This window comes from Cebidichthys violaceus, unplaced genomic scaffold, assembly GCF_023349555.1.
Source record: "Cebidichthys violaceus isolate CVI_PGR_0920_01 unplaced genomic scaffold, fCebVio1.0.p SCAF_10, whole genome shotgun sequence".
Lineage (NCBI taxonomy): Eukaryota > Metazoa > Chordata > Actinopteri > Perciformes > Stichaeidae > Cebidichthys > Cebidichthys violaceus.
In genome coordinates, this window is record NW_027176263.1 from 6,670,497 (window position 1) to 6,689,895 (window position 19,399).

The following is a 19,399-nucleotide window of genomic DNA, read 5'->3' on the forward strand; positions in this document are numbered from 1 at the left end:
AGATGATTGATAGTAATAATTTAAAAAAACAATCAAATAATCCTGCAGGTTTCTTAACGATTTTATATCAATTTGCTTTATATTGTATCAATTCTGATAAGTTGGGAGCTACAGCCTCTTTAAATAGTATTGAAACTGCATACTATTCATATATTTGGACTGTTGGTACTTGGGTAGGTTGGCGTTACATATGGTTGTGACATGCTGTGGTGAATGCTTGGCATGGATTTACAATGGCCTATGGTTAGGTTGAGCATAATGGTGCAAATATGTTCATACCGTCGGTACGTGCTGTTATGGTAAAACACCTGAACAAAATCAGTGTTTTCATAAAGGTCAGCATCAAGTTGATCACATTCAATTGGCAACAGAGTGACTTTTCTTTACTGAGAGTATTTTTCTTACATAGACGATTTGGATGCTTCATGAGCAATAGTCAAGTATTGCTGCACAGTGCACACACACTTCAGGACTCTTTGTTTTTACCCTTACCAGCATGCACTATACATACACGTAGAATTTTCAATGGACCGTATCGCCTATAGAGTTAACTGAATTTTGTTAAATTGAATGGGTTTTTTGTTTTTTCAAGTCTATCGTAATTGCTGTTTAATTATTTAAAAGTTTGACTTGTTTGCAAACTGAGCAATCATTTCCGATCGCTCTATTATTGAGAGCGAGCATTTCTCAATCCCCGCTTTTATTCTGATGAGCTTGAAGGAAGCAGGATAGAGAATTTGCTGTAAACTGCGCATGCGTGGAGACCGATAAGGATTTAATTCTAGACCTATGTTCTAGACCAGTGTGGACGGATTGCGTGGGTGAGCTGCATTTATTATGATTATGGGGGACTACGGGAATTGATTGCTGTATATTTTTGGACACGCTGTTGAGATTTCCTGGCGGCTCTGCGGGGCCAGACTGCTCACCAGCCCGCCAGCCCCGCACAGATATCAGCCTGTCAACCTGCTGACTCGCATCTCGCGTCGCGTCAGGGTGATAACTTCACTGGGAAGCAAGTTCGGATGTGGCAAGCAAACTGCAGACGAATGCATAATTTAGCAGACTGGATTTCCGGTAGGCAAAAATAATTAAAGCTGTTTCTTAAAAAAAATCATTAAAAAAAATACATCAAAAGGCCTGCGACTAATAAGACTGCAAATTCATTAAATCCCATCAGAAGTAGTCTACATATTTTAAATTACAAACAGCTAACAATACAATACTCGTGTATAAACGCATTTTTAATATGTGATTGGAAAAATCGGAGCAACGGCGGCATAAGGTTCAGGCGCGTGCCCCCGTCAGCTGGCAGTACACGTGACGTAAACATCGCAGCTTGTCTGACCTCACAGGAACAAGGAGTGCTGAGCAGTCATTATTCCCTGATGATGTTTTTCATATAAGGCAATTAATTTCATATAATCATAAACAGATTATGTATCCGACGTGGTAAGCTATGCATTTCAAAGCATTTATATGGCAAATATCTTTTTCTCCTTGGTGTTGATTGTAGGGACAGTGATGGGAGGCTGTGTGGGGAGGAGTACGATGGATGGACAAGGGAGTGCCCGAAGCTCGACAAGAAGCAAAAAACGTGGAGGTAAGAAACTGGAACACGTTGGACTGCAGCCTTGTGAATGCATTAGAAACACTGCTGCACAAATGCAAGTGATTTAAACATTTGTGATGATGTCCTTTAACCAGAAATTCGGAATAAGACATTTTTTTGAGTGCTGTTGCAAGTGAGATGAAAGGACAATGAGTTTAAGAGAACCTGTAAATATTCTAAACGGCCTAACACTGTTCTATTAGATTCATTAGACTATTATGTTATTATAGCTTCAGGTAAATGGCTTCTGTTGTGATATGTTCAAATGTTGTGTTATACAGTACCCATCCTATGTTACATAAGACACATAATTATGTCTAGACAGAACCAGTACATTTTCATGAGAAGATGAAGCCACAACAATTCATGTATTTGTGATCAAATGCAGGTTGGGGTTGGGGTTCCTAGCTACACCCCTGTTGCAATGACGTGTTGCTCTGTCTGAGAGCTTCCTGTCTGTCTCGGGCGTTAAGTGTTTCAGGCCTCATGGCTTAAGTCATTGTGTAATCTGTGCTGAGGACCTGCACTGATTCAACAGTGTTGCATACAAACACTGGTCGATCCATTCCTTGTGGAAAGACGTGGCAGTGCACTCAGCTGGATTGTCATACATTATGCATGGAGCAGCAGCAGTTGCCGGCACACAGAGTTTTCAGATCAAAGTTTGACCTACTTGGTGCATGACTTGCTTTATGTCAACCTGCTGCGAAATATAGTTACATGACCTCACAGATCATGTTCACATGCTCAGACCTGCTTTTGTGAGACACAAACACAGAAGGCCTCTGTAATGAACTGGCTGGCTGTTAGCTGTGGAAATGCAGCATCTGAGCGACAGATTTGCATTTATTCATATGAGCCTTCACAAAGGAAAAACAATAATCTGCTGGGGTCAGTTCGCAGAAGTACAGTAGCTTCTCCTGTAATGGTCTGACAAGGATTTATTATCTGGTAATAGGTTTAGCGTGTTGCCTTTGGGTATTTCTATCCTGTCTCTGAATAGAGCTGATGGGATTACTTCTAAAGAAGCAACCTTCTGGCTAGGACACCAAATGTACTCTCACCTATTGAACCTCTCTCAATGAACTGATTCTGTGGTATTTTGGGGGTCTTAAGTATTTGTTATTAGAAGGGAGACAAGCAGAAGGAGTGTGGTCATTTTAAAATCAACTGGGGAAGTGTAACAACGGTTGACTGAGCTCTGAATCGGAGTCTGCACATCGTGGTAAACTTGATCAGGTGGCTGCCAACCTGTTGCAACTAGCTGGTTGGACGCAGCAGAGCTGTCCTCTTCCTCGGGGTTGGTGTCTTTAGGTCATTCATGCAGACTTTTAACTGACTCACATCAAACCTCAGAGTAAGAACAGCTATGGGAGTACCCAACTCCAGGGAATACAACTACTATCAAGAGCCAAATGCACCCTTTAAGATTTTGCTGAAAAGTAAGTATAGATTTTTGTGTGGGCTGAAAGGTTCTGTTTTCACATGTGCGCTGTTGTGCCACATTTGTTAGGCCATCATTTGTTTCTGGGGATTTTATGTGTGTTGAGTTCAAATTGCTGGTGCTGTTGATGCTGTTGTTATTCTATGACTGTTTTTAGGGCAACAAATAATGTATACTGTAAATATGAATAGAACAAATAGTTAAAAATACATGAAAAACAAACATAAAGATTGACAGCATCCACATTGCTGCCTCTAACTGAAATGTATGCGTTCACCAATACAACTACTAGTAGTAGTGGTTATTAAAATAGTATATAGAAATGGTGCAGCAATAATAATAGCCAGAAAATAACACTTTCCTTTTCATGTCAGAAACTTCTGTTTTGGTAGAACTTAGTGGGTAGTTTTCCCATCCACCAGAAATGTTTAAAATTGAGGAAAATTAACTCTGCTAATCTGTACACTCACACTGCACTGTACACAGTGAGGCTCACTGACTTACAACAGTAAGGAGGTGGATACAATATTAAACTATTACTATTAAACTATAACTATTAAACTAACACAGAACCAAACCAAAAAAGGTGCCCACAGTAATGTTTTATAGCTATACTTACAACCAGGACGAGCTCAAATCAAGCATGTTTTGTTCAGTTGTGCTGTTGGCCATGTTCGTTCTTTTAAACTTGATGACTTTAAATATAATTTGTCGTCACACAAAAGATCAGAGCAACTTCAAATTGCCTTCCAGTCTCTTTCAGTCAGGTTGCTTGTTAGGACTCCAGACACCCATAATATTTGCATTTGTTTGGCTGGCCTGTGAATGCAGTCCTTTGCTGCCTGACAACAATAACAACAGTGGACTTGGAGACTAGAAACCCAAGTTTATGCTGGATAAGTCGACATCATGGAATTTTCATTTACATAACAAAAAAGTTTGATATTAAATCTGTGCCTTTTATTACTAATATGTAAAGTAAAATGTAAATGATAACATGTGTAAATTGTGTACTTCTGAAATAATGTATATGCAGGCACACATGTAAACAATACACCTTGTATAAATCCAAACTGGCAACCTGAAGCTCATCTCTAAAGGCCACGGTGTGACATTTATCGTTATATGGTGGCCTGCATTATTAATGACAAACCATTAAATTCTGGAAAATGGCACCTCATGCCCAACCTAATTAACAGATGCAGACATTTACTCTTGTTATGGAACATTTCACATCAGAATCTATACAGTATTTGATTGCAGTGAAGCTTAGTGTGATAACTGATTTGTAGAGGCTTTGTGTTTATTTTTCCGTGTGCTTTGTTTTTTTTGGCTTGTAATAGTCCCTGAGTATTTCTGCTCGCTTTCATTGGTCAAAGAGCGCTCATCTCTCCAACCAATGCCTTATGGGATAGGGGCAGATTAATCCTGTTGTGTGGAGCCTGATTACTGCCCATAATCCACTGTGTGTGTGCGTGCTTGTGTGTGAGTGCCTGCCAGTGCACACGTGTTACTAGCCACTGCAGTAATCCACAACACTATAAATAATCACTTTGATTCTCCTCCCTCTGTGCATCAAATGTGCTTTCTTGGTATGCTGGTACAGTGGATATTACATATACGCCAGCATGAAAATACCTGCAGCAGGTGTATAAAGTTGCTGGGTTTATGTGTTGTCAGAGTTGTGACAAAGAGCATTTCCATGCATAATAGCACTTAGCGTTACTAAGCCTGTATAGCAAAGAAGATAGTGTTGAATATCACAGACATAAGGGGGTGTACACATTGTGCATTTTCTAGGGCTGTTTTTACTAAAGATCCTTCAGTATGGAAGTCTCAAGATAAGCCTCCTTTTTCATGCCTGATCTCACTGGTGTTCATGACCAAGTGTACACAAAACAACAATGTTAAAGTACATTTGAAGCATTTATCTTCTAGAATGTATCTTATATTATATTGGGAAATGTTTCTTCTCATATAAATGATTTGTCTTCAGTGATGATACTATACTGTTAAAGTTCAAAGAGGTGGACCATTTCAAATGTTTTTTGTAATTTCTTTTAGGTAATGGTAAAGATCTGACCATTTTACAGCGGTTGTGGCCTGAGTGAACCTGGCAACCTTCTCCAGGTTTCTCAGAACTTCACTACCAAATTAATGGTTTTACTGCCCTATAATCCTTTTACAGTAACTCATTTAGCTGCAGCCATTATGCCATTATGTGTATAAAGTTGCTGTAGTTCCTGCTACCTTTTTAAAAACTAAAAGTTGTTTACGTGACTGTCCAGCAATGCATAGCCCTTATGATATCGGGTTACAGTCTTTTTTTATCGGTTCTTAGATCAGTCTTTATATCAGATTGAGCTCTGCCTTGCTTTTGCTTTCAGGACGTAATGAGCCCCTCAAGAAGGAGCGTCCAAAGTGGAAGAGTGAGTACCCGATGACGGAGGGCCAGCTGAGGAGTAAGAGGGATGAGTTTTGGGATACGGCTCCCGCCTTTGATGGACGAAAAGAGATCTGGGACGCACTCAGAGCAGCAGCCCTGGCTGCAGAGTGCAATGACCTGGAGCTAGCACAGGCTATAGTGGATGGAGCCTGCATCACTCTGCCACACGGTATAAACACACACGCACACACACGTGCGCCCCCTTAGATGTGGAAATGTGCTTCATTCAACTATCAATTGTGAGCTGTAAATGTCCTGGAACTTCCGGCCCAAATGCATAAACTCAATTTTCTCAAAATGTCAAAGGACAGTTTTCAGAATGCCATGCATCAGTTGTTCAGAGATTACTGCTGTAATAGTTACATAATAGCCACAGTGCTACGTGACCTCTGTGAATGGATTGGTGCACAGAAAGCTATGGCAGAGTTAGGTGGAAAAAAACACTCTGTTCTTGCATATTTATCTACTCGCACACAAGAGTGCTTTTGCTTTTAAGCGTGTAGTTCAAGGACAATGGTGTTGTTGATGTAAATTTAAGTAAATATAATGTAAATGTGAACTCATGCTATCCGTGGTTTATTGGATTAGAGAACGGGGTTATGTATGAGGGTTAAAGTGAGTTACTGGTAGAAAGATTTTTGGAAACCGGTGTTTATGAATTCTATTTGTTCCTCTGCAGGTTCTCTCACAGAGAGTTATGATGAACTGGGCAACCGCTACCAGCTCCCGGCCTACACTTTAGCCCCGCCTGTCAACCTCATCTCTGAAACGTCCAGTGAGAGCAAAGTCTCTGATGCCACACAAAAACAAGCTCAACCTCCTCCGTGCAGACAAGAGTTCCAGCTGCGGGTTCGATTGTCAACAGGTAATAAAAAACACCCAGTATGGCCTATAATATATATGTATAATATGACATTAAAATCGACAGAACTACATGTTACGTACATTGCATGCATTCGGCATTTCATCGCATCTTGACTTATCTAGACTGGAGACTAATTTAGAATTTCATCGCTTTCCAGTGTCTGACAGCGTGTTCAGAAATATGTGTCAACTCTATTTGTGCCCTGTGGTTTCCTTAGGAAAGGATGTGCGTCTGACCGCCAGCATGGCGGACTCCATCGCTGAGCTCAAGAAACAATTGGAAGAACAGGAAGAAATTGGCGTGACCCTCCAGAGGTGGTTCTTTTCCGGGAAGCTCCTGACTGACAAGACTCGTCTTCAAGACGCCAAGATCCAGACGGACTTTGTCGTTCAAGTGATTGTCAATGTGAACTCTCCAGTCATAGTTAACTGATGAGTGAGACAGAGGGCTGTGAAGAGAGGAAAATATAAAGGTGCCAGAGAGGGGGTGCAGAAGTAGGGCTTGTAATCATTTTCCAGTTGGCACTGCAGTGGATTTTGTGTACATTTTTATATAAGAAATTATTGCTTTTATATGGCTCCTTTTTGTATTTTTTTTCCTTTTTCCAAATGAAGTAAGACTATTGAAAAGCACTGAAACACTTTAGATTAACAGTAGAGTCCTAAGATGCACATCCCAGTGTCTGTCTGTTTGTGTGGACATAAACTCACAGCTCTATTGTTTACACGGGTCCCCCTCCTCGTCTTGTGTGTTTGTACTTGTGCTTCAACTGAATATGGTTCACCCGGGGGTCCGAATAAGGAAAATGCATTCCCTTTTTTTTTTTCTTCCTTTTTTAAAGATTTCTGTCATGTGATTTGAGAAGTAGGATAAGGATGGCCGAAAACTGTAGAGAAAAAGAAATGTAAATATCTGTTTCCATATGTGTTGTTTGGTCATGTAACTATGTGCACACTACCTTTTCAATTCACACCTGTATATTTGTAATTAGGACACGGAATGTAATGAAGGCACCTTTCTAAAAAGGTAATAAGAGATGATGAGGTTTGTTTTTTATTTCATCACTCCAAACAAGATATTGTAGTCTTGTGTACAATATGATGCTCACTGTACTTGAATAACTTATCAATAAATATTGTAAATTTAAAATCATTCTCCTCCACTGTCCTGATTATTAGGCACATCCAGCCTCAGCAGATAATGGTTGCTCAGCTGACATGAAGACGTTGATGTTATGTTGTGTTGTTGTGTTGTCGTTTTGTGCTGAACAGCACCGTCTACTGGAAAAGCGACAATCATGGTCAGGTTGGTCAGACACGTGAGAGGAGAACACCCGTGACGTATTTCGATAAGCGACAGCTTCAACTGGAGCTGCACAGACAGTTGGGGGTAACGGGACTAATTTAACCCCAAAAAATGGTCAAATCGGGGAAACTACGATCTGGGACGGGGTCTAAACTCAAACGGTGGAAGAAAGGACACAGTAGCGACTCAAACCCGCAGACGAGTCGTTATCGGCAGGCAGCTAAAAGCCGCTTCTTCAGCCGCCCCACCGGTAAGCTTCCAGTTCACGTTACACGTGGGTCTGTGGCTAGTGCTAACGTTAGCTAGCGTCAGCCATTTAACTTGCAGCTGCCCAAGCTAACTTTATATGCTGCGCCATTAAATGTAAATCTACAATCTGCAAAAGTTGTCAGCGGAAAATCTCACTCCCTATCTTTCTGCGTCTAACCTTCGGCCTGTTGAAACAACGTGTCGATCAGTGTAGTTGTTGGTTTTACATGATAACAACTGCTGTGTGTGTGTGTGTGTGTGTGTGTGTGTGTGTGTGTGTGTGTGTGGCCGAGAGAGAGACACTGTTTAACTGTGTCGATAAATTAAGATAACTCAATTTTTGCTGATGCTATACAGTCAACGTCACTACCCTGAAATAAACGGCTCCGACAATAATAATACAACGTTTGTAAGTATTTTGCCAGATAAACACACATGGCTCTGTGCTCCATCACATTAGACTTTAAACGTATTTAGGAATACTTTCAGCTGTAAATTGAGGCTGTTTTCATCCACACGTTGAACAGTGTAGGTATTCTAGTCTATCTGTACATGGTCCTCCAATTTCAGGGTACCCAAATAATCATGTCGTCATATGTGATATTTGGTTGTGAATCCATGGCAGTTAATGGCTGCTGGTCAAGTGTATAACCCATAGACATCATGAGATAGGCCGACTCGTTAGCCTCCATGGTTTAGTTTTGTCAGGACTGAGCTGCACCGAGCTTCAATTCATCCTATTTTGGGGGCTTATTGCCTTCATGCTTATCATCAGTGTATGAAATGCACACTTAGTTGGATCAAAGTTACAATGCAGACTATGTGCTGTGTGATTGTGATCATTATTAATCTGCATTGTCATGAAGTGTGGGGGCTAAAAATAAAAAGAGTGCATGTGTAAACCCTATCATGGGGGACTTTCATTTGCATCATGTCAGCTTGTTGTAATGTTGTTCCTCTCTGTCTTTTCTTCCCCCACACAGAAAAGAGCGACCTAACGGTTGACGCTCTTAAGCTACACAATGATCTGCAGGTGGGTCCGCTGGAGCTCGGTGGCCGTAAAGATGCCTGTATGGAAGAGGAGCCAGATGAGGCCTTTTCAGAAAGGACGTCGGGCACCTTCCTCAGCGGCCTGTCGGACTGCTCCAACCTGACCTTCAGAAAGGTGCAGCGCTACTGGGAGTCCAATTCAGCTGCTCACAAAGAGGTAGGCATTACACTGAAGATAGGTCCTTTATTCACAACACCCCATGAATACATAGCTGTATACGGCTGACTGTAATGCTAGCAAACCTCTTGTTTTTAAGGAGTCAAATCAGCCTTTTGAATTAGAAGCAAAAGATTGAGGGTAGCTCTGAGACGTTGTTGATGACATTTCTATAAGTTGATCTGAGAATACAAACATTACTAATAAATATATACGTGGCAATCCAAGACGCTGAGATTTTCTGTAGTTGTAACGTTAATGTGCCTCACAGATCTGCGCAGTGTTGGCAGCTGTTACTGAGGTGATCCGAAGTCAAGGAGGGAAGGAGACGGAAACCGAATACTTTGCTGCTTTGGTGAGTACACAAAACAAAAACATTTACTAAGACATTACCAAATACCTTGTGGTGTGTTGAAGGTGATGGTGAGCCTTGGTGTGTCTGTGCTTTCTGTAGATGACCACACTGGAAGTTGTGGATTCAGCAGAGTCTCAGGCTGCAGTGGCGTACCTTCTCAACCTCGTCATGAAACGGTTGGACTTTTAACAACTTTTGTCACCAAAACAAGGCTACTTTTAAAAACAACTTGTTTTTCATCTTATTGGTGTTTTGTGTTCACCAGGGTTCCTGCTCCGGTGCTCATGTCTAAGTTCTCGGACACCACCAAGGCTCTGATGGACGTCATGTCAAAACAGGCCATGTTTGAGACTGCCTCGGCTCTGAGATGGGTGAGTTGGTTTGTCTCCGGTTGTCTTTTTATTTCACTGACCGAAGCTGCAGCATAGATTGAGTTTGACATTTGTGCATCTATAGATCCTGTCATGCCTGGCCACTTTGGTGAGGAAGCAGGATGCGTCTGTCTGGACTTACCCGTCTACTCTTCAGGCTTACCACGGCCTTCTCAGCTTCACAGTGCACAGCAAGCCCAAGGTCCGTCTCACCCGCCTGCTAATACCTGCCTCACAAGTATTACATGTTGAATGAGATGCTGAAATTGTAACAATTTTTACCCAGTTTAATTTCATGTCCCCTTTTTCCTCTCAGGTCCGTAAAGCAGCACAGCAAGGAGTTTGCGCCATTCTCAGAGGTAGTGACTTCCTGTTTACAGATAATGCCCCGACCCATCACCCTGCTGCAGCGACCACAGCCAAGTTCTGCATGAAAGAAATGGAGCAGGCAGGAGGTAAGACAACTATTTGTTTGGTCTTGCTGTGGAAAGGTAAAATAGTTAATATGATTTTGTATTTGTGCAGCAAGTTGTAGTTTGTCTTATTTGTTTTCCCCCCTCAGGCAGCAAAGAGGACACCACCACACTTCATGTGCTGGGTCTTCTGAAGGAGTTGATGGGGACATTTCCTCTGGGAGCTGTCAAGTCCTGTTGTGAGACTCTGCTGCGAGTGATGACACTCAGCCATGTGGTGAGGGCACAGAAACATCCATAGGTGGAGCCAGATACCCTTTGTTTCTCTACATGGGTGCTCAAGTGTAGTTCTTAACATGGCTGCTATGTTTCTGACTGTAGCTGGTGACCGCTAGTGCCATGCAGGCCTTTCATAGGCTATTCAGCGGCAAGCCAAATGCCTCAACCCTCTCACCAGAACTCAACGCGCAGATCATCACGGTGAGCGCATACAAGCAAAACAAATGAGCCAAAATCATAATGCGGAATGTGTTGTGGAAGCTAATGCGTTGTTTCTCGTCCTCAGGCTCTGTACGACTATCTGCCCAGTGAGAATGACTTGCAGCCTCTGCTGGCTTGGCTCGCGGTCATGGAGAAAGCACATGTTCACCTGGCGGGGTAATAACCTGATTTCTTGCAACAGAATCATAAATCTCGTCGTCGCGTAATTGCGTGTCTTCTTGCCAGTTGTTTGTGGATCAACAGTTTGTGTGTCTTTGTGTAGTTTGCAGAGTTCTCTGAGTTTGGGTCACCTCCCTCGCCTCTTCTCTGCAGCCATATCCTGCCTGTTGTCGTCTCATACGCAGGTGGTTTCTGCAGCCACCAATACACTAAAGGTAAAGAAGTGATCCATCCACATTGAGTAACTCAAGTTACTGGGTAGTCTGCAAAATAATTAAATCCTCCTAACTAGCTATGGGAATTTTACAAAAAACAGTGTATGCAGGGTCCTTATTGATGATTTATTTATGTTTATCTTTTTCAGACATTGATAACTGAATGTGTCGCCCCTCACATGGAGGGAATGGGCATAATCTCTGCCACAGCCTCCGCCGGGAACCCCTCCTATGTCTGCAAAATGTTTCGGTAAGCTCCCTAACTGTTAACTAATCTCAGTCTTTCCTTTTCTTCTACGCAGCGACTACATGTAAAATGCTCATCACGATAATTGTGGCTGTGTGTTTCAGTATCGTAGAAGAAGGATTGTCGTATCGCTTCCATGCCTCCTGGCCATTTGTGCTGCAGATCCTGGGTTGCTTCTATCGAGCTGCAGGGAAACAAGCTCACCCCATCATGACCAAGGTATAGACACACAAACGTTCGTAGATCAGTATGTGAGGAGAGCAAGTTCACAGTTTGCCTGAGTCTCTGTGTCATGTCCTTTTGACAGTCCCTGCAGTCTCTGGCAGACCTGCGCTCCACTCCTCATTTCCCCTTCAGCGGTGAGTTGGACCTGGCTGTAGGAGGAGCTGTAGAGAGCATGGGGCCTGAAGTTGTGCTGGGTGCTGTGCCTCTCAACATCACCGGCTACGAGTAAGTGCAAATACCATGGACATGCACGTGCGCCGGGGAGCGGTCTTCTTGTTATTATAGTGGTTTAACTGACTGTATGTTTTGTTTTTTTGTTGTCCCCCCCCCCCCCCCCCCCCCCCCCCCCACCAGGGATGACTTGGAGTTCCCACGCAGCTGGCTGATCCCGGTCATACGGGATCACGTGAAGAACACTCACCTTGGTTTCTTCTCTTCTTACTTCCTCCCTCTGGCCTCTACACTCAAGCAGAGAGGTAAACATATGTGTGATGCTCCACTGTGATGCTGGATTTACTGTTTATGTGTATTAACTGATGGCATTTTGTGTTGTAGCCGAAGAATTGGAGCAAGCAGGACAGAAACTTGAGGCCAGAGTCTACCTGACATTACAGATACAGGTTAGCTCTACACCGACTTTAACTTTGTATTCGGAGTAAAGCGTTCCAGTGAATGAGTTGTTAAGAGGCGCATGTCTGTACTTTTCTTTCAGATTTGGACCATGCTTCCTGGCTTCTGTACATGTCCTGTGGACCTGCTGGCATCCTTCAAAGGCATTGCCCGCACACTCGGTGTGGCTGTTAATGAACGGCCGGACCTGAGGCTCACAGTGTGCCAGGCTCTACGCACGGTTGTCAACAAGAGCTGCTCCACCGGTAGGAAGACGCACGTCTTCACACACACACAGAGAGAGAGAGAGACAACATATAAAAACTGCTGCTGGTACTTACTCTTGAATCAAAAGATTACAAAACCGTTTGTCTGCTTAATGTCTGTAGAGGAAGAAAAAGCTGAAGTGGGCCGCTTCTCCAAGAACTTCCTGCCCATCCTTTTCAATGTGTACGGCCAGCAGCCTGCAGCTGGAGAGTCCGGCACCTACAGGATGGCTGTGCTCGACACCATCAAGGTCTACCTGACTGTCACCGAAACACCGGTCAGTTAAGTTTTCTCACATACTGCTGCAAAATGTTTGTTTACATAATGTAACTGGTATTATAAGTCAATACTGAGATGCCGAACACTTTGAAGTGTGCTAGAAGTGGATGGCTTAACATTCATGTATTGGGCCATTTTATTTTTTTGTGCTGGTGTATCACTTATCAAAACTATTCTCCTCAGATGATCTGCACATTCTTGCAAAAAGCCACAGACCGATTGAGCAGCACTGACACCACTGAGTTCACAAGGTAGGACATGAGTATGGATCTATTGCTACAGAATGTCTGTCTTTTTCAGTTCATTATGTATTTTAGAATAGGGTACATTTCATTGTACTGACTCTTACAACTCTACCTCTCAGGCTGTCAATGATGGACCTTGTAGTTGCCATGGCTCCCTCTGTAGATGAGGTCACCATGACTAAAACCTTTGAGCTGATTAAGCCATATTTGGAGGTAAGAGTATAAAGATTGTGCACAACGGCATGTTCAGTTTTATTTAAAATATTTCAACCTAAATATCTATACTTTTTTTTAATCTTTGTCTGTTGGTGCATTTTGTTTTTTTTCCAGACCAAAGAGCCAGGCATGCAGAAGAAGGCGTACCGAGTGCTGGAGGAGATGTGCGGAGGAGAGAGAGACGAGTGCAGATCGTTTGTCATGGCTAATCTGGAAACACTCAAAGTCGTCCTGCTCGAAACTCTGAAAAATGCCTCCTCACCAGCAAAGAGGGTGAGACTGCTGTGTAGGGAGAAATAAAATAAAGCCGACATGAGATGGAATTATATATCTATCTTTATTTACGGTGCTGTCTGATTGCATCTCTGTATTCTATCTCATCTTGTTTTGCTCTTTCTCAGCCGAGACTGAAGTGTTTCATCCACATAGTGAAAAGGCTCAATGAAGAACACAAAGACTTTATAACAACACTGCTGCCAGAGGTACAAACACAAATAAGTGCTTGCAAACAAACCCACGGAGTACTGATAGCTGCCATTTTCATGAGATTGTTCTCTTGTCAGGTGATTATATGCACCAAGGAGGTGTCTGTTGGAGCGCGTAAGAATGCCTATAGTCTGCTGGTGGAAATAGGAAACGCATTTGTTCGCTTCTGTGGGGACCCAAAAGGTAAGTCACCTGTCTTCCGCCTGTTGTGTATGTGTGCATGCAAGTTTCTCATTTTGACAGTTTGACTTAAGTATAATAACTGAGTGTCTGTCTCTGATTCAGATGCCATGGATCAGTACTTGGTGTTAGTGTACGCAGGACTCACCGGCTCCGTCACTATGATCACCTGCACAGTGTTGGCGCTAACTCGACTGATGTTTGAGTATAAAGGTAAGCCTGCTGACTTTCACCAATTTCCTGTCGGTGTTCTAAAATGCTTGTTTTTGTGGACTGGATTCAATCTGGTGCTTCTTCTTCTTCTTCTTCTTCAGATGCTATAGATGTGTCCACCAGGGAGCAGCTGCTGCACAATGTGTGTCTGCTGCTGACGTCTCGTACCAGAGAGATAGTCAAAGCCGCCTTGAGCTTCATCAAGGTCATCCTCTTCATCATGGACCCCAAGACGCTGGCATCACACGCCACTATCATGGTAAGCACCGGCATTATAGATGCTATACTATAAGACACAGTTGTGCTTTCATTTATTACAGAGTTCACTCTTGTGTGTTCAGATGGAGGGAGTTGGGAGCATCAAAGACGACGTGAGGAGGCACTTCAGAACCAAACTGAAGAACATCTTTACCAAGTTCATCAGGAAGTTTGGGTAAGTGCTGGTTTCCTTTACTCTTTTTTTGAAAGACACGATAAGAATCAGCTGGGGACCATTCAGCCAACAACAAAGAACAAGCAAAACAAATGTATGTAATCCTGCTCTGTAAGTGGTTGTGGACATATGATATGGAGCCTGGATAACATTACATTTCAGTCATTTAGCAGACACTTTTATCCAAAGCGACTTACAATAAGTGTATTCAACATAGGTATTCAAGAGAACTACTAGTCACCAGAAGTCATAAGTACATCTCCTTTTCCAAACAAGCATCTAAGAGCATGAAGCAGAGCCCAAGTACAGTGCAGAAACAAACGAAAACAATAAGTGCAACAAGCTAGCATGAATACAATAAGTGCTAAGTGGAAGGCTCAGGGTAGCACTTCCTGAAGAGGTGAGTTTTCAGCCTGCGCCAAAAGATGGGCAGCGACTCCGCTGGGCAACCAACCGCCCCGAGGCAGCAGAGCGAAGTGGTCGGGCGGGGGTGTAAGGCTTGACCATGGCCTGTAGATAGGAAGGAGCTTTTCCTTTCACTGTCCTGTAGGCTAGCACCAGAGTCTTAAACTGGATGGAAGTTGTGTGGGAGAACTTGGGGCGATTGAACACCAGACGAGCTGCGGCTTTCTGGACAAGCTCCAGAGGTCTGATGGCCGACACACATGTCTTTCACTATATTCTATGAAGTTAACAGAGTTGATTACTTTCTTTGCTGTTTTTGAATGGGACCTGGTACTTGATCATCAGGGAAGCATCTGATTTATTCTGTTTAGTTCTAATAATGCTTGTTTGTCTGCTACCAGTGAACCAAAACAATTTTATTGTAAACAACTGATTAAAGCGCTTTGCAGTGAAATTATTAGAAGATGTTAGCATTTGATTAGTATGCTAACATTTACAAAGGGATGCTTTGTTTAATAATGGCAGCAGCTGTTTAAAACAGCTGACTCCTCCTAATCTGATTTTAAATACAGGTTAGGCTAAAGATTGGTCATAATCAAGACACTGCATGCAGACAGTTCTGCACTGGATGTCTCGATGGTACCAGATGTCTTCTCTGGGAAATTTATAACACAACATCACTTCTATATGTTAGAGTGTCGTGCACTGATTGTATTTTTGTGCACGTCTTATTATCTCCTGTATTTCCAGTTTTGAGCTGGTGAAAAGCATGCTGCCTGCAGAACACCACAAGGTCCTTGCAAACATCCGCAAGGCAGACGCTCGCTCCAAGCGGAGGAAACAGGCCGCAGAGCAACAGGACGACTCCGACAGCGACGAGGAGGAACCTAAAACCAAGAGCCAAAGGTCGGCTGTTGTTCCCCCTCACAAAGTCCTGCCTTCCCTCATACATTTACCCATTTGCTCTGTTAACTAAACGTCTGTCCTCTCCTCTCTAGCATCGAGGAAATCCTTGCTGAGTCAGACAGTGATATGTCAGAGGATGAAGGGAAGTCTCGTAATGCTCAGAAGAAAGCAGGCAAACCGCAGAACGCTCGGGCCTGGCTCAAGGAAGGAGGGGAAGATGACCCACTTAACTTCCTGGATCCCAAGGTTTCCCAGAGAGTGCTCGGTGAGCCTGCATTTTAAATTTGTCAAGACAAAAAAAAAAAAAGCTTACTACATCCTGTGGAGGTATTTGTTAACATGAGTTATTGTTGTTTTTCAGCCACCAACCCAGCAATGAAGAAGAGTGCCAAGGTTGAGCACGGCTTTAAGGTGACATCAGATGGACGGCTGATCATCAGAGAGGATGACGAGGAGGATGTCAAAGACAACGGTAAGAGGAATCCTGTAGTTCATCCAACCGTCTTGTACATTACTTTATGTCTGAACAGACTGTGACAATAACTTATAACTCGTCCCACAGATGAGGGAGAGATGAAAGATATCCTAGAAGAGGCTGGAGTCAAGAGTGTAAGTACTTGTACATGTGGCAAAGTAATTATGTAGCTGTAGAGACATTTTTATTGCTGTTTTTCATTATTAATCATCTATGTTTGTTTTTTTAATCCCCCTCAGAAAAAGACACAGAAAAGAAGGTTTAATGATGACGACTTGGATGATGACATGGACGTTCAACCCCAGCTAAAATATAAAGGTAGGACTATGTTTGGGGGATAATAAAATTTCCCTACTGACGATATTGTTTTCAGAAAAACAAAGATATACAAATTTATCATCCAAAAAAAATCTGTCGAGAGAGATGCATATGTTGCAAAACTCCAATAATAGGACGAACTGAGATCAATAAAACAGATCAATCAACTGTTCACTGTCACAGTTATATTTTGTTGCCAAAATTTACATGTTTTTATGTACGTAATATTCTGCTTCAATCCATGTTTGTTGGTGTTTAGCCTTTAAAACGTTATTTTCACTGTCGTCAAAAACAGTTTACTCTCCGGCGTTAACTGTATCAACGTGCAATCTAGCAGGAATCAAACGGCACCTCAAATTTAATTTATATAACCACAAAATGAGACGTATGCTAGCATGTTGCTACTTTTTTTTTTTTACACCGCAACAATGCGATGCGGCTCATTATCTAGAAAGAAAGAGAGGGACTGAATAGTGTGCGAAATTATTAACAGGTGTTACATAGTTGAATATCGTAGACAATAGAGGACCATATTGTCCTGGCCTACCAATAAATAACGTGTTGTGATTTAGACTAATCGGCACATTTTTTCCTCTTAGCTGGGGGCTCGGGTATCCACAGACCCCTGGGAGGAAGAGAAGACATGGGAGCAGACTACAAGTCAAAGGTGAGTCCGACAGCATGCAGGAACACGCACTGCAGGAGTCGTTGCTTAGAAACTTTAGTTCTGAATGTCTGTTCTTGCACCCTTCAGAAAGGAAAAGGAGACGTGAAGAAAAAAGGAAAGCCTGATCCGTATGCTTACATCCCTCTAAAGAAGGCCCAGCTCAATCGAAGGTAAAAAATCCTTAGAGTAGAATTTTATAAACTTCTCTCACAAGGAATTGGTTTGCCAGAATGTCAGACGCTAACATGTTTTTTTCTTTGTGTGTTCACAGAAAGCGTGCCAAACTGCAGGGCCAGTTCCAGGGCATGGTGAGAGGAGCCCAGAAGGGGGCGCTGTCTGGAAAGAAAATGCAGAAGAAAAAGAGGAAAGCCTGAAGAACATTCTCCTGTTCCTTAATGGACTTTAAATGCGTTGTGTGATGGTGTGTTCATAAACATACTAAAATGTAGACATACACCTTGGATGTGTGTGTGTGTATGTCTGTGTGTCTTTCTGACAGACTGTCATTGAAGGTGAAAGCAGTTTGTTTTTAAACTGTCAGCTCTCAAAGCTCAAAGTATCTGACGTCATACAATTTTGTGGACCTTCGGCTGTCAAAGAAACCACTCAACTGTAATCTGTTGGTTCTGTATCAGATAAAAAAATCCCCCACTGTTAAAATCTGTGTTTTGACTGCTTTTATGCTCCCGCATTCTGCTGCAGAAATCTTCATTGTATTTTGGTTGCCCAGTTTAGCTGCATGTTGATGGTCCTCTGGTAGTTGCGATGTCTTACACTTTCTCAAAACACCTTCTTCACTGGTCAACGAGCAATTCTGCTCCTGTGTTTGTGCGCACACTGCTGTCTCTCGCCTCAAGTCAGCTGCTGATAAGCGGTCATTCAGCTTAGTCAGTTAACTTTAGTTTTTAACAAGATTGTATGAGGTGTATTATACGACGACTTAAGCCAATTGCAGGCATTCATCGCTGCTTGTTTTTGAGTTTGAAGTGTGTTTTACGACGCAGCCCATTGGTGTCTAGACGGAGGGGATGGCCTACTGTGGGCTGTATTCATTCAATCACATAATACAGCAGTTGTCCTTGCAGACACACCTGGTGGAGATCTGCACTCTAATGAGAGCACCGCTTTACTTGTTTTCACTTGAGGGAGCTGTAGACTTATGGGCAATTACCAGTGAACAACCAGTGTTCATGGATGCAAGATTATTTAAATCCAAATTTGGAGCTGTTTTTGTACTGAAAATGAAAAGCAATATTTTCTTCTTTAACAATCCTTATCAGAAACCCAGTTATCGCTAGTCTGTCGTTGGTTTTTCATGTGACAGTGTAACTTCAGTGCAGCTCCATAAAGATGCTGTAGGTGGTTGTTGTGCAGGGTGAGTGTACATACCATTAGCCTTGTGTGATTCATTTCCCCAGATGGATTGCAGCAAAGTGAGTCATGTAGCGACCTCCTAACTGCTCTCTTTTGTGTCTGAGCACAGTGTGTCAGTCAGTGTTTCTGAGCAGGGGAGCAGATGTCCTGGACTGATTCAAGACATTCTCAGAGCCGGCATCGTCCGCACTGCGGTTAAATGTATATTAGGTATCTTCAGAAAGTGTACACACTTTTTTGTTCTATATTTTATTTATTATGGTTATTTAATACACACAATAAACCATATTGACAAGGTGAAAACATGTTTTTAGAAATTGGGTTAATCCTATAAGTAAGTGCACTGCAGGACTACTGCACAAAAATGGGACAAAGAGTTACATGCCAGCCGAGATGTGTTCCAGAAATATGACTTTTAATACTCTAAAGCAATTAACAATCTTAGAATGTAATATTAATTTCACAGGCTACATAAATGTCATGGATAGATTATTAGTGTCATTAGTGCAATTAGTTTAATGAAAGAGTATTGCTTAAAGAGGAACCTATATCACTAAATGTTGCATCCTGCAATATCCAATTAACTAATAAATGTCATTAGGTGTCTGAAGCACTGACCCCAACATGTTTGTAAGCTGATTCACAATATGACTGTGCAAAAACAAGTCGTTTTGAAATATAAAACCATACTATTTAACACTTAATAACTTTA

The 19,399-nt window shown here is 42.4% G+C and overlaps 2 protein-coding genes across 4 annotated transcripts; both read left to right on the plus strand.

Moving 5' to 3' along the window:
- The first annotated feature begins 763 nt into the window (after positions 1–763).
- On the plus strand, positions 764–7,519 carry ubtd1a (ubiquitin domain containing 1a). 3 transcript variants are annotated; one of them, XM_068722958.1, is made up of 5 exons: positions 764–821; positions 1,517–1,603; positions 5,444–5,671; positions 6,182–6,367; positions 6,585–7,519. In XM_068722958.1, the coding sequence occupies exons 2-5, from the start codon at positions 1,525–1,527 to the stop codon at positions 6,797–6,799; spliced, it is 708 nt and encodes a 235-aa protein (XP_068579059.1). In that variant the 5' UTR covers positions 764–821; positions 1,517–1,524; the 3' UTR covers positions 6,800–7,519. The 3 variants fall into 3 exon arrangements, with proteins under 3 accessions (XP_068579059.1, XP_068579051.1, XP_068579067.1); XM_068722950.1 differs by having other exon boundaries at positions 765–1,077; XM_068722966.1 differs by lacking the exon at positions 764–821 and adding an exon at positions 1,104–1,407.
- Positions 7,520–7,719: 200 nt separating this feature from the next.
- On the plus strand, positions 7,720–17,967 carry rrp12 (ribosomal RNA processing 12 homolog). The gene is made up of 34 exons (XM_068722979.1): positions 7,720–7,922; positions 8,905–9,128; positions 9,400–9,483; positions 9,583–9,659; positions 9,749–9,854; positions 9,940–10,056; positions 10,171–10,309; positions 10,417–10,544; positions 10,649–10,747; positions 10,833–10,924; positions 11,031–11,142; positions 11,292–11,392; positions 11,494–11,608; positions 11,697–11,839; positions 11,969–12,090; positions 12,170–12,234; positions 12,327–12,489; positions 12,613–12,767; positions 12,953–13,020; positions 13,134–13,227; positions 13,345–13,503; positions 13,632–13,712; positions 13,794–13,899; positions 14,002–14,109; positions 14,211–14,368; positions 14,451–14,542; positions 15,698–15,853; positions 15,946–16,118; positions 16,215–16,325; positions 16,416–16,462; positions 16,568–16,646; positions 17,246–17,313; positions 17,401–17,483; positions 17,585–17,967. The coding sequence occupies exons 1-34, from the start codon at positions 7,784–7,786 to the stop codon at positions 17,685–17,687; spliced, it is 3,867 nt and encodes a 1,288-aa protein (XP_068579080.1). The 5' UTR covers positions 7,720–7,783; the 3' UTR covers positions 17,688–17,967.
- The last annotated feature ends 1,432 nt before the right edge of the window (positions 17,968–19,399 follow it).

Bases quoted from the DNA above. Each gene is read 5' to 3' on its own strand.
- rrp12 (XM_068722979.1), top strand. From the start codon at position 7,784: ATGGTCAAATCGGGGAAACTACGATCTGGGACGGGGTCTAAACTCAAA. The intron at 10,310-10,416 runs GTAAGACAACTA...TTCCCCCCTCAG, and splicing joins AGAAATGGAGCAGGCAGGAG to GCAGCAAAGAGGACACCACC. The intron at 14,369-14,450 runs GTAAGCACCGGC...TTGTGTGTTCAG, and splicing joins CATCACACGCCACTATCATG to ATGGAGGGAGTTGGGAGCAT.
- ubtd1a (XM_068722950.1), top strand. From the start codon at position 1,026: ATGTGGCAAGCAAACTGCAGACGAATGCATAATTTAGCAGACTGGATT. The intron at 1,604-5,443 runs GTAAGAAACTGG...TTTTGCTTTCAG, and splicing joins AAGAAGCAAAAAACGTGGAG to GACGTAATGAGCCCCTCAAG. The intron at 6,368-6,584 runs GTAATAAAAAAC...TGGTTTCCTTAG, and splicing joins GCGGGTTCGATTGTCAACAG to GAAAGGATGTGCGTCTGACC.